General features: G+C 34.7%; 1 protein-coding gene across 34 annotated transcripts in view; it reads left to right on the top strand.

Annotated features, from left to right (window-relative positions):
* SPRYD7 (SPRY domain containing 7) overlaps nucleotides 1–11,326 on the top strand; it is a 241,640-nt gene extending 230,314 nt beyond the window's left edge. For 33 of the 34 annotated variants that reach the window (XM_036250461.1, XM_036250464.1, XM_036250478.1 and 30 more), the window contains one exon: nucleotides 10,820–11,313. In XM_036250461.1, coding sequence (XP_036106354.1) covers nucleotides 10,820–10,917 — 98 coding nt within the window. In that variant the 3' untranslated portion in view covers nucleotides 10,918–11,313. Of the gene's footprint in view, nucleotides 1–10,819 lie in introns of all 34 variants that reach the window. The other variant, XM_036250458.1, reaches the window with a different exon arrangement.
* Nucleotides 11,327–14,101: the final 2,775 nt, after the last annotated feature.

The raw sequence follows: 14,101 nt of genomic DNA, 5'->3' as shown, positions 1-14,101 counted from the left end.
ATGAACCCTCATGTACCCATCACCTATCTTTTTTTTTTTTTTTATCCTCACCTGAGGACATTTTTTCCATTTTTTGTTCAGATAGAGTGGGAGGGAGAGAGAGGAAGAGAGAGAGAGGGTAACATCGATGTGAAAGGGACACATTGAGTGGCTGCCACCCGCACGACCAACCAGGGCCGGGGACAAACTGCAACCGAGGTACATGCCCTTAGCGGGAACCGAACCTGTGTCTCTCCGGACCGCAGGCGGATGCTCCAACCGCTGAGCCAAACCGGCCAGGGCCCCATCACCTATCTTCAAATAATTATTAACTTGTAGCCACTCAGATTTCATCTAACGCCAACACTCCTGTTTTTTACCTCCTCTCCTTCGATTATTTTGAAACAAATGCCAAATATTATATTTTACTCATAAACATTTTATGTGTATATCTAAAAAACAAGGTATCTTTCTTAAAAAAAAGATACATAGCCAGAATGCCTTTATCACTCTATTCGGCTTTATTTTTTAGGTTACCAACTTTAAATCACCAGGTATATGAGTTTTCTGCCTTTGGTTTTAGTAGATCTAAAAGTATTTTCTCATTTAACTACTTGATTTAAGTTCTTATATTTGAGCCATAATAAAAACAAATTTTTAACTTTTTGTAGCAATTTCCTAGAAAATTAGCAATGTTTGTGAGGACATACTGCTTGGGATGTCAGAAAAGTAAACAATAAAAAATATAAATATTTAATAATGTAATAATAACCAAAGCCTGTATTTTTTTTAATGGATAACTTTCTATTTAAATTTTTTTTGATTGATTTTTTTTTTTTTTTTTATATAGGAAGGGAGAGAGAGATAGAAACATCAGTGTGAGAGAGAAACATCTATCGGCTGCCTCCTGCACACTCCCTAGTGGAGATTGAGCCTGCCATCCAGGCATGTTCCCTGACCAGGAATTGAGCTGGGGCCTCTGAGTCCATGGGGTGACGCTCAGTTCACTGAGCCACACCAGCTGGGCCTGCGCTTTACTTTTTAATGAAAGTTTTTATTGGTCTTCTTTTCTCTAAAAGATTACTTTTCAATTATTTTACCTTCTCTATCTTTGCATGTAAAAGTATTTTTTGCGTTTTTTTAATCCTCATTCGAGGATATGTTTATTGATTTTAGAGAGAGGAAGGGAGAGAGAGAGAAACATCAGTGTGAGAAACATCAATCAGTTGCCTCCCTTACCTGTCCTGGGGATCGAACCAGCAACCTAAATATGTGCCCTGACCAGGAATCAAATGCACAGTCTTTTTGGTATATGGAACCATGCTCCAACCAAGCCTCCTGGCCAGGGCAAAAGTGTATTTTTAAACTCAGTTTTGGTTAGCTTTCTTTCCATATTGGTACACCTAAAAGCAGTTCTTTTATTCACTTAAATAAATGGAAATGTAGCTTACGTTTACCTGAGAAACGAAATAAATATCAGTAGAATGACTGAGTTATAAACGAGTAGCAAATAAAATTATTACTCTAAATTGTTTCTTTGGTTCAGCATTATTATTATTTTTTTTATCCTTGTTGAAAGTATTACAGATGTCTCCATTTCTCCTTCATTGCCCCCACCACCTGGTTCCTGCCCCACCCAAGGCCTTCACCACACTGTTGTCTCTGTCCATGGGCTATGCAAATATGCATATAAGTTATTTGGTTAATCTCTTCCCACCCCCCTCCTTCCTTCCTTCTGAGATCTGTCAGTTTGTACCATGGTCCTATTTTGTTTGTCAGTGTCTTTTGTTCTTTATATTCCACATATAAGTGAGATCATGTGATATTTGTCTTTCTCTGACTGGCTTATTTTGCTCACCATACTACTCTCCAGGACCCTCCATGCTGTCTCAGAGGATAAGAGATCCTTCTTTTTGAACAGCTCCATGGTATTCCATTTTGTAAATGTACCACAGCTTTTTTATCTTCTCATCTACTGACAGGCACTTGGGCTGTCTTCAAATCTTAGCTATTATGACTAGCACTGCTATGAACATAGGGGTGCATATATTCTTTCTGATTGGTATTTCAGGATTCTTAGGATAGAAGTGGGATCACTGGGTCAAACAGCATTTCCATTTTTAATTTCTTGGGGAAATGCCATTCTGTTTTCAATAGTGGTTGTATCACTCTGCATTCCCACCAGCAGTGTACTAGGGTTCTCCTTTCTCCACATCCTTGCCAGCACGTGTTATTTGTTGATTTATTGATGGTAGCCATTCTGGCAGGTGTGAGGTATAATACCTCATTGTCATTTTAATTTGCATGTCTCTGATGATTAGTGACTTTGAATACTTTTTAATATGTCTCTTGGCCATCTGTATCTATATCATCTTCGGAGAAGTGTCTATTTAGGTGCTTTGCCTATTTTTTAAAAAATATGTTTTTATTAATTTTTTTTAGAAAGTTAGAAACATCAATGTGAGAGAGAAACATTGATTGGCTGCCTCCTGCACACTCCCTACTGGGGAATGAGCCCTCAACCTGGGCATGTGCCCTGACCGGGAATTGAACTGGAACCTCTCAGTCCATTGGACAATGCTCAATCCACTGAGCCACACTGGCTAGGCATGCTTTGTCCATTTTCTAATTGGATTGTTTGTCTTCCTTTTGTTGACTTGTATGAATTCTTTATGTATTTTGAAAATTAACCACCTCATATGATGGGTTCCCTTTATATTTGAAGATCATTTCTTTTGCTGTGCAGAAGCTTTTAGTTTGATGTAGTCCCACTTGTTTATTTTTTCCTTTGTTTCTCTTGCCCTAGGAGATGTATCAGAGAAAATTCTGCTACATGAGATGTCTAAGATGTTGCTGCATATGGTTTCTTCTAGGATTTTTATGATTTTATGACTTACAATTAAGTCTCTTATCCATTTTGAATTTATTCTTATGTGTGGTATAAATTGGTAGTTTAATTTTATTTTTTTACATGTAACCTGTCCAAGTTTCTCAACACCATATATTTACTCCATTGTATACTCCTGTCTCCTTTGTTAAATATTAAAGAGTGTAATGGCTTGAGTCAATTTCTGTGTTCTGTTTCACTGATCTGTATGCCTGTTCTTGTGCAAGTACCAGGCTGTTTTGATTACAGTGGCTTTGTAGTATAATTTGATATCTGGTATTAACATCCCTCCAACTTAGTTCTTTCTCAAGTTTACAGCGGCTATTCAGGGTCTTTTTTGTTCCATGTAAATTTTTGGAGTTTTTGTTTTAAATCTGGAAATATTCCATTGGTATTTTAATAGGGATTGAGTTGTATCCATAGATTGCTTTGGGTAGTATGGACATTTTAATGTTAATTCTTCCATTCTATGAAAACACAATAACTTCCTCTTGTTTGTTGCTTTCTCACTTTCTTTTTAAATGTTTTGTAGTTTTCCAAAAACAAGTCTTTAACCTCCTTGGTTAAGTTTATTCCTAGGAATCTTATATTTTTTGTTGGAATTGTAAAAGGGATTGTTTTTTTAGTTTCTCTTTCAGCGAGATCATTATTGGTGTATAAAAATACCATCGATTTCTGGATGTTAATTTTGTATTCTGCTACATTGCTGAATTAATTTATTAACTTGAGTAATATTTTGGTGGAGTCTTTACTGTTTTTTATGCACAATATTATGTCATCTGCAATAATGATAGTTTTACTTCCTCCTTTCCAATTTTGATGCCTTTTAGTTTTTCTTCTAGTCTGATCACTGAGGCTAGGACTTCAGTACTGTGTTGAATAAGAGTGGTGAAAGTGGACATTCCTGTCTTATTACTGTTCTTAAGGGAAATACTTTTAGTTTTTGCCCATTGAATATGATGTTGGTTGTAGGTTTGCCATATATGACCTTTATTACATTGAGGAATGATCCCTCTGTTCCTGCTTTGCTGAGTTTTTATTGAAAATGTGTGCTGAATTTTGTCGAATGATTTTTTTGCATCAATTGATATGATCATATTATTTTTATCCTTATTTTGTTAATATGATGTATCACATTTATTGATTTGTGAACATGGTACCAGCCTTTTATTCCAGGAATAAATCCCACTTGGTCATGGTGTATGATCTTTGTAATGTATTGCTGGATCCTATTTGCTAATCTGTTGAGGATTTTACGATCTATATTCATCAGGGATATTGGCCTATAATTTTCTTTCTTTGTAGTGTCTTTATTTAGTTTTGGAATTAGGATAATGTTGGCCTTGTAAAAAGAACTTGGTAGTCTTCCTTCCTGTTGAATATTTTGGAGGAATTTGAAAAACATAGGTGTTAGTTCTTCTTTGAATGTTTGGTAAAACTCCCCTGTGAAGCCATCAGGTCCAGGACTTTTGTTTGCTGGAAGTTCTTTTTTTATTAATGTTTCAATTTCATTAATTTTTATTGCTCTATTCAGGTTTTCTGATTCTTCCTGATTGAGCTTTTGAAGATTGTATGTTTCTAGAAATTTGTCCATTTCTTTCAGATTGTCCAATTTGTTACCATATAGTTGTTCATAGTATTTTCTTACAATCCTTTGTATTGCTGTGTTGTCAGTTATTACTTCACCACTTTAATTTCTGATTTTATTTATATAGGTCCTCTCTCTTTGTTCTTGATGAGTCTACCTAAACGTTTATCGGTCTTGTTTATCATCTGAAAGACCCAGCTCTTGGTTTCATGGGTCTTTTGTATTTTTATTTAGTCTCTATGTCATTTATTTCCACTCTGATCTTTATTATTTCCTTCCTTCTACTTACTGTGGGCTCTTCTTGTTCTCTTTCTAGTTCTTTTAGTTGTAGGGCTAGATAGTTTATTAGACATTTTTCTTGTTTCTTGGAACACCTCTAATGCTATGAACTTCCCTCTCAGGATTTCTTTCACTATGTCCCGTAGATTTGGGGTTGTGTGTTCATTTCTGTTTGTTTCCAGGAATTTTTATTATTTCTTCCTTCATCTCATTGGTAACACATACATTGTTTAATAACATGTTGGTTAGCCTCCACATGTTTGAATGTTCTTGTGTGGTTTTATTAATAAATTTTAGTGTTATGCTATTTTGATTTAAGAAGATGCTTGATATTATTTTAGTCTTCTGAACTTGTAGAGTCCTAACATGTGGTCTGTCTTTGAGAATGTCCTATGTGCACTTGAGAAGAATGTATGTTCTGCAGCTTTGGGTTGAATTGTTCTGTAAATGTCAATTAAATTCATCTGATGAAGTGTTTTGTTTAAGGTTGCTGTTTCCTTGATTTTTTGTCTGAAAGGTCTAATCCAGTGATGTCAGTGGAGTGTTAAAGTCCCCTACTATGACTGTATTGCTGTTGCTCTGTCCCTTAAAAGTCTTCCAGCAGCACCCCTCCTTTCCTCCCCCCAGAAAAATAAATAAATAAAAGTCTTCCAGCAGCTTGTCATATATATTTAGGTGCTTCCATATTGGGTGCATATGTTTACCACAGTTATATCCTCCTGTTGGATTGATCTTTTTAGTATTATGCAGTGATCTTCTTTATCTCTTATAGCCTTTGCTTTGAAGTCTGTTTTGTCAGATTTAAGTATTGCTACTCAGTTTTTTTTCCCCATTTGCATGGAAATTTTTTTATCCCTTCAGTTTCATCATTTGTGAGTATTTTATTCTGAGGTGGGTCTCTTGTACACATATGTATGGGTATCTTGATTGGAGTATTTAATCCACTTATATTTAAGGTTATTATTAATGGGTACTTATTACCATTTTCATTCTTTATGGCTGTGTTTCTTTCTCTCTCTATTTCTTCTTCTTATAGCAGTCTCTTTCACATTTCTTTCATTGCACATTTAGTTTCAATAAATTCCCTTACTTTTTTTTTTTTTTTTTTTTTTGGTGTGGGAAGCTCATTATTTCACCTTCAGTTTCGAAAGATAGCCTTACTGGATAGAGTAGTCTTGGTTTTAGGTTCTTGTTTTTTATTACTTTTGATATTTCATGCCATTCCCTCCTGACCTGTAGTGTTTCTGTTGTGAAATCAGCTGACAGCCTAATGGAAGCTCCCTTGTACGCAACTGTCTCTCTCTCTTGCTGCTCTTAAGATTCTCTATTTGTCTTTAACATTTGCCATTTTAATTATGATGTGTCTTGAAGTGGTCTCTTTGGTTTCATCTTGATTGGTACACTCTGTGCTTCCTGAACATGTGACTTTTTCCTTCACCAGTTTAGGGAATTTTCTGTCATTATTTCTTCAAATAGGTTATCTGTGACTTGCTCACAGTCTTCTCCCTCTGATACCCATATGATACAAATGTTGTTCCATTTTGCATTGTCCCAAAGTTCTCTTAAATTGTCTTCCTGCTTTTTGAGTTTTATTATTATTTTGTTTTTGCTGCTCTCATTGAGTGGTCTTTTTCTACCTTGTCTTCTAATTCACTAATTCACTGCTCTGCTTTATTGAGCTTGCTTTTACTTCCTTCCAGCATGTTCCTGATGTCAGATAATAGTATTCTTCATTACTGCCTTGTTGTTATTATTATTTTTTTACGTTCTATGTATACACCCTAGTGCCTGGATGTTTTTTCTTTTTCTTTTATGGTTGAAAGTATTATGAATGTCTCCCTTTTTTCCCCATTGACTCCCTCTTCCCCACTTCTCCCTCCTGCTTTCCCCAATCTAATGTCTGTGTCCATTAGCTGTACATATATGCATATAAGTTATTTGGTTTATCTCTTCCCATCCCTCCCACCCCCATCCCTCTGAGGTTTGTTAGTCTGTATCACATTTATTGATTTGCAAATATTGTAACAGCCTTTCATCCCTGGGATGAATCCCACTTGGTCATGAATAATTTTTTTTTAATATATTGCAAAATCTGATTTGCTAATATTTTGTTGAGGATTTTGGCATCTATGTTCATCAGGGATACTTGCCTGTAGTTTTCTTGCTTCATAGTGTCTTTATCTGGTTTTGGAATTAGCATTATGCTGGCCTCATAAAAAGAGCTTGGAAGTTTTCCTTACTCTTGAGTTTATTGGAATAGTTTGAGGAGAATGGGTGTTAGTTCTTCTTTGAATGTTTAATAGAACTCCCCTGTGAAGCCTTCTGGAACTGGGCCTTTTATTTTTGCTGGGAGTTTATTGATTACAGCTTTAATTTCCTTAGTGCTGGTCTGTTGAACTTCTCTGACTCTTCCTGGTTCAGTTTTAGGAGACTGTGATTCTAGAAATTTGTCCTTTTCATCTAGGTTGTCCAATTTGTTGGCGCATATTTGTTCATAGTATTTTCTAATAATACTTTGTATTTCTGTGGTGTCAGTTACTTCTCCTGTTTTGTTTCTAATTTTGTTTATTTGGGTCCTCTTTGTTTCTTGGTGAGTGTGGCTAAAGGTTCATCAATCTTGTTTATCTTTTCAAAGAACCAGCTCTTTGTTTCATTGATCTTTTGATTTTGTCTTTTAGTCTCTATGTTATTTATTTCCACTCTAATCTTTACTAGTTCTTTCCTTCTCCTTGATCTGGATTTTTCTTTCTGTTTATTTTCTAGTTCTTTAGTTGTAGGGTTAGATAGTCAATTAGAAACTTTTCTTGTTTCTTGAGGTAAGCCTGTAGTGCTATGAACTTCCCTCTCTGGGCTGCTTTCACTGTGTCCCATAGATTTTGTGTTATGATCTCCTTGGTAACCCATTCATTGTTTAATAACATGCTATTTAGATTCCACTTGTTTGAATGTTTTTGAACATTTTTATTGTTATTCATTTTTAGTTTCATGCCATTGTGATCTGAGAAGATGCTTGATATGATTTCAATCTTCTTGAACTCATAGAGACTTAGTTTGTGTCCTAACATGTGGTCTGTCTTTGAGAATGTCCCATGTGCACTTGAACAGAATGTGTATTCTGCAGTTTTGGGGTGTAATTCTCTGTAAATATTTATTAAATCCATCTGACCTAGTGCGTCTTTTAGAGTTTCTGTTTACTTGTTAGTTTTTTGTCTAGAGGATCTATCCAGTGATGTCAGAAAGGTATTAAAACCCCCTGCCAATGATTGTATTGTTGTCGACTTCTCCCTTGAAGTCATCCAGAACTTTTAAAATATATTTTGGTGCTCCTATATTGGGTGTATGTATGTTTACCAAGGTTATATCCTCCTATTGGATAGATCGTTTCAATATTATATAGTGGCCTTCTTTGTTTGTCTCTTGTTATAGCCTTCATTTTGAAATCTATTTTATCAGATATGAGTATTGCTATCCCAGTTTTTTTGTTTGTTTTTGCTTTTTTCAATTTTAATTTGCTTGAAAAAAATTTTCCATCCCTTCACTTTCTTTTTTTTCTTTTTATTTGAAAGCATTTATTTTTTTTTGGGGGGGGGGGTTACTTTTAAAAAAATCTTTATTGTTGAATGTGTTACAGATGTTCCTCATTTATCCCCTATTGACCCCCTCCTCCCCACTCCTGCCCCCCTCCCACCTTTTCCCACACTATTGTCTGTATCCATTGGTTATGCATATAAGTTCTTTGGTTTATTTCTTCCCACTCCCCAACCCCTTTCCCTTTGGGGTTCATGCAGGAGGTAACCAATCAATGTGTCTCTCTCACACTGATGTTTCTCTTTCCCTATCCTTTTACTCTCTTTAAAAATCAGTGGAGAAAATATCCTTGGAGAAGGGTTAACAAAAAAAAAAAGTGAATTTCACCTTTCTTCCCTTACCCTCTTGAAGCTTTTCTGGATCAACTCCAATCTTGCTTCTTTTTATCCCTTCTCAGAGGAAGTGGTACCCTTCATGTTTAGAGAACTTACTCTGTAATCTAGATTTCAAACTCCTCCAACTCTGGGACTTCACTTTTTCAGGTCTTTCATCTACAGCTTATGTCATCAACCTCTCTCTCCAATGCCTATAAACATTCTGAGTGATCCTCATATGAAAAAACCTTCCTTAAACTCATACCCCTCACTAGTCCTATGTTTATTCTTCTCTATATGGCTGCATTATTTTTATAGAATAGCCTATAACACTGTCTGTTTACATCATTCATTTTTCAACCCAGTTTGGCTGCCTTTACCACCACGTCACTGAAACCACCTTGTTAAAATTACTAATGACTTCGCCCTGGCCAGTTTTGATCAGTAGTTAGAGCATTGTCCTGCAGTCCAGAGAGACCCCCGGTTGAGTTCCTGCTAAGGGCACGTATCTCGGTTGCAGTTTGTCCCTCGCCCTGGCTGGGTCGTGCAGGTGGCAGCCACTCGATGTGTACCTTTCACATCGATGTTTCTTTCTTTCTTCCTCTCACTCTATCTGAACAAAAAATGAAAAAATGTCCTTGGGTGAGGTTTAAAAAAAATTACTAATGACTTCAAGAATGTCAAATTTATTACTTAACTTTTTTTTAGCATATATTATGAAAAGTAAAATATTTAGTAATGTTCATTCACTATATCTGTGCAGTTTGACAGTAGCTGTAGAGTGATCAACCATGTCATTACCACAATCAAAATAGCCAACATATTTATCACCCTTAAAAGTTTCCTTCTTCTCCCTATAATCCTTCCTGCTCACTGCTCCCCATCCCAGCCCCAACCAGGCAGCCACTGATCTGCTTTCTGTCACTATAGATTATCTTGCATTTTTAGAGGATTATATAAATAGAATCTTGCAGTTTATATATATATATTTTTGATTGTTTGGCTTCCTCATTCAGCATAATTATTTTAAGATTGGTTTGTGTTACAGTAATTCAGTCTTGTTTTTTGTGTGATTTTTTGACAAATAGTATAGTTCACTGTTTGTATCACAATTTGTGTTTTCTTTCATCTGTTAATGGATATTTAGGTTGTTTCTAGGGTTTGGCCATTAAAAATAAAGCTGTTACAGCCCTGGCGAGTGTGGCTCAGAAAAGTTGTAGGTTCATTTCCCTGTCAGGTCACATACCTAGGATGCAGGTTTGCTACCCAGTTGGGGCATTTACAGGAGGCAAACCATCAATGTTTCTCTCTCTCTCTTCCCCTCTCTCTAACATCAATGAGCATGTCTTTGGGTGAGAAGTGAAAAAATAAAATAAAGCTGTTACTAACAGTAATGTATAAGTCTTTGTATGGCTATATGCATTCATTTCTTTTGGGCAGATGTTGATAAGAACATATAGATGCTAAATAAGGCCTGGAGTCTAGTTAACAGTATTGTATCAGTGTCAGTTTTCTGGACTTAATATTGCAATATGTAAAATGTTACCACTGGGGACCTTATATTACTTTTGCAACTTTTGTGAATCTATAATTTTTTCAGAATGAAACTTTAAAATAAGTAATATATATTAATTATATAAAGTTTGGAAAATATAGGTTGGCAAATAAGGAAAAATTAAAATTGCCCGTAGTCTGCCCTGGCCAGTGTGGCTCAGTTGGTTGGGCATCATCCTGTGCACCAAGAGGTTGCCATTCCGATTCCCAGTCAGGGCACATGCCTGGGTTGGGGCTCCATCCCCAGTAGTGAGTGTGCAGGAAGCAGCCAATCGATGTATCACTTTCATATCAATGTTTCTTTCTTTCCCTCTCCCTCTCCCTCTCCTTTTCTCTCTAAAAGATCAATAAAAAATCTTTAAAACAATTTTTCATAGTCACACCCTTTCAAGATAATTATTAATAGTATTTTGATGTATAGCCTTTCAATGTTTTTGATAGATAGATTTTGTTTTTTGTTGTGGCTGTTTTTACCCAATAGGATCATATTTTGTAACCTGGACAGTAGATATTTTCTTCTTTGTGCCTACTAATATGGTATTAATGGAAACAGCTTTATTTTATAATTATGTACTCATACAAATTAAGGTGTTTGCTTCTAATTTATTTTCTTTCTTTTTCTATCTCTAGTTGACGACAGTGCAATTTTGGATTGCCAGTTCAGTGAATTTTATCATACTCCTCCACCTGGTTTTGAAAAAATACTATTTGAACAGCAGATCTTCTGAATGTATTTGTTTTTGAAACTTATATTTCTGCACTGTTAAAAATGTTTATCATTTAATAAAGCTTTACCTGGCCTATAGGTGAAAATATATTATTAAAAATATACTTGTTAATATTGTTTAAGGAACTAGTGTATTCAATATATCACCCAGAAATTGTGATTTAAAATACTTAGGTTTTGTGATATGAAATCAGCATTTTGGGCAGTTTATTTAATTCTTATTTAAATAAATATAACTATTTGTATGATTAACAGTATTAAGTGGAAATATGTATATAGGTATTAAAAAGGGAATTTTTCTTACATAAAATATTTGTTTAAATAGAGATGTAGAGTTGGGTGGGTTTCTGTCATTCTGAAGTTTAGATCATTAACTATTTTAGGTTTGCAATCCAATAATTTTGTGTGTCGTGTCCTTTTTTTTTTTTTTTTTTTTTAAATCCTCACCCGAGGACATTTTTCCATTTTTTGTTCAGGTAGAGTGGGAAGGAGAGGGAGGAACAGAGAGAGAGAGAAACATCGATGTGAAAGGAACACATTGAGTGGCTGCCACCCGCACTACCAACCAGGGCCGGGGACAAACTGCAACCGAAGTACGTGCCCTTAGTGGGAACCGAACCCGGGTCTCTCCAGACCACAGGCCGACGCTCTAACCACTGAGCCAAACCGGCCAGGGCTCGTGTCCTTTTTTATAGAGTATAACAAAGCAACAGAAATTTATATTATCGGCAGCTTCATTTTTAGCCATTTATTTACTGTAAGACCTATCACTTTTTTAAAAATTTAAACTGCTTATTTTGCTTGTATGCCATTGCTTTTGATTTGCTTTGTGCAAAGAGATAAATGTTTTAGTAATTGTTAGAGTATTTTATTGAAGACCATTATGCTGTGTTACTTCAGTACCAGAGTAAGTTGATTGGTGATACAGTATACACTGGCAGACACTTAGAATAGTGTGATGCTTTAAACTTAAATGTAAATGAGATTATTCCCTTAAGAACTTTTATTTTAATGTGTGTTTTTCTGTAAGGAATAATAAAATAATAGTAATTAAGGAATACTCAGTACTACAGTAAATATATTTTCTTCCTTTTCTGTTTTTTATACAGTAAATTTATTTCACCCTTATTTCAGAAGTTTAGAGATAAATGAATCCTCTTCATAACCCTGAACCTTTATCTAGTTTTCAGCAAGAATCTTTTAGTTTACACCTTACTAACCCATACTAATCACTGTACACATGTTTGGTACAGTCTTCTTTTCAAATGAACATGCCAAGGATGCATATGTTTCACTCCTTCATCAACAAGGGAGCAGTGTGTTCTACTAGAAAAATGTGGGCATTAGAATTGGAGATCTGAACTGTAATTTTGCCTCCTAATTCTGTTATCTTCTCAGGTGAGTTTTTCAGTCTCTCTGAGCCCAGGTACCCCCATTTACAAAAGGGATAATTATACTTCTTAATAAGATGTTATAACTAGTTAAATAAGGTAATATATATAAAACACCATAGGCACTTAATGAATGAATGTAACTTCCTTGTTGACTCTAATGCTGTGGTTTTCTTAGTGTGGGCCTTAGACCAGCAGCATCAGCATCACCTGGGAACTTGTTGCAAATGAACATACTCAGGACCCACCCCAGACCCACTGAATTAGAAATGGCTGGGGATAATGCCATCATCTGTGTTTGAATAGCCCTTCAGGGAATTCTAACAATACACACTAAAGTTTGAGAACCACTGCTCAATAGAGAATTCTTTGAGAATGATTATTTGCTATTAATTTTCTAAGGATTTAAGACCCATTATTTTTTACCTATAGACAGAAAATCCTGTATAGTATTTATTTATTTAGTTAGTTTATTTATTTGGTAGACAAACATAACATTATGCTTTGAAAACATTGATATACTTGATTAACATTTATTTACATAAATCCCAAATTTTACCTCTGAAGATACATAGAATTGAACTAACTATATTAGTTATGCATTTTTGTCTGACTTTCTATCTTAGCAATTGTAATTCATAGAGAACATGTTTACTTAGGCAAGTACTGTTTGCTGTCTTTATAATGTTACCTACCTCTTAGTTATTTTTTTAAAGCATATCTTTTCATCATCCTATTCTTTTCTCAAGACTATCTTTTCTGTCTCTAATCATACAGAATAGGCACAGTACCAAAAATGATATATGAGTTATATTAATGGCAACAGTTTGATGAAGTCTAGGTGTGTTTTTGAACTGTAGATATCTAGGAAAATTACCTCCTCAAAACCTTCACCTCAGTCTAAATTTGAGAAAAACATCAGTCACATTCCACAGGCATCCTGCAAAATACTTGAGCAGTATTCTTCCAAACTGTCAAGGTCATCAAAAACAAGGAAAAATCAGAGAAACTGTCACACCCAAGGAGGAGTCTGAAGGGACATGACAAGTAAATGTAATGTAGGATCCAGGAACAGGAAAAGGATATTAAATAAAAACTAAGGAAATTTGAATAAACTGTGGCTTTTAGTTAATAATAATATATCAATACTCCTTTATTAATTTTAGCAAATGTACCACACTAATGTAAGATGTTAATAACAGGAGAGACTTGGAGAGTATATATGGGAAATCTGTATTACCTTCTTAATTTTTCTGTAAATCTAACTTGTTCTAAAAAAATAAAGTATATTTAAAAAATTGCATTGAGCTAGGAGAAATTTAAAAATGAAGCCAATAGAATATTAGAACAGTTTATATGCATAGCTTGAATATTTAACAATAGCCAAATATAGACATAAAACATTCTTGCATTTTAGATGGGACATAAAACATTCTTGTATTTTAACACACAAAGACCTGCATTTGTTCTTGGCTGAAGAGAACATTGTCCACTGTCTTGATTCTGTATATTGCAAAAATCCATTTATTCACACTCATGTACTTATTCATATTCAGGCTGAAAATAATTTGTCCATGTTATTATTTTAATGATGTAAGCATTACATAGGATTTGTTATGTTAGATATGTGAAACAGTGAAAATTTTATAAATCTATTTACATATTAAAAGTTTAAAAAGAATTTGGCTTTTACTGCCTTTGGCTTATCAGTTTTGATTATCTGGATATATTTGCGACTTGGATTACAAACTACTCTAAATTAATTTAAGAATTATATAAAATATAATTTTAATA

This window comes from Molossus molossus, unplaced genomic scaffold (assembly GCF_014108415.1).
Source record: "Molossus molossus isolate mMolMol1 unplaced genomic scaffold, mMolMol1.p scaffold_m16_p_9, whole genome shotgun sequence".
NCBI classification, from domain to species: domain Eukaryota; kingdom Metazoa; phylum Chordata; class Mammalia; order Chiroptera; family Molossidae; genus Molossus; species Molossus molossus.
This window is presented reverse-complemented; position numbering and strand designations above follow the sequence as displayed.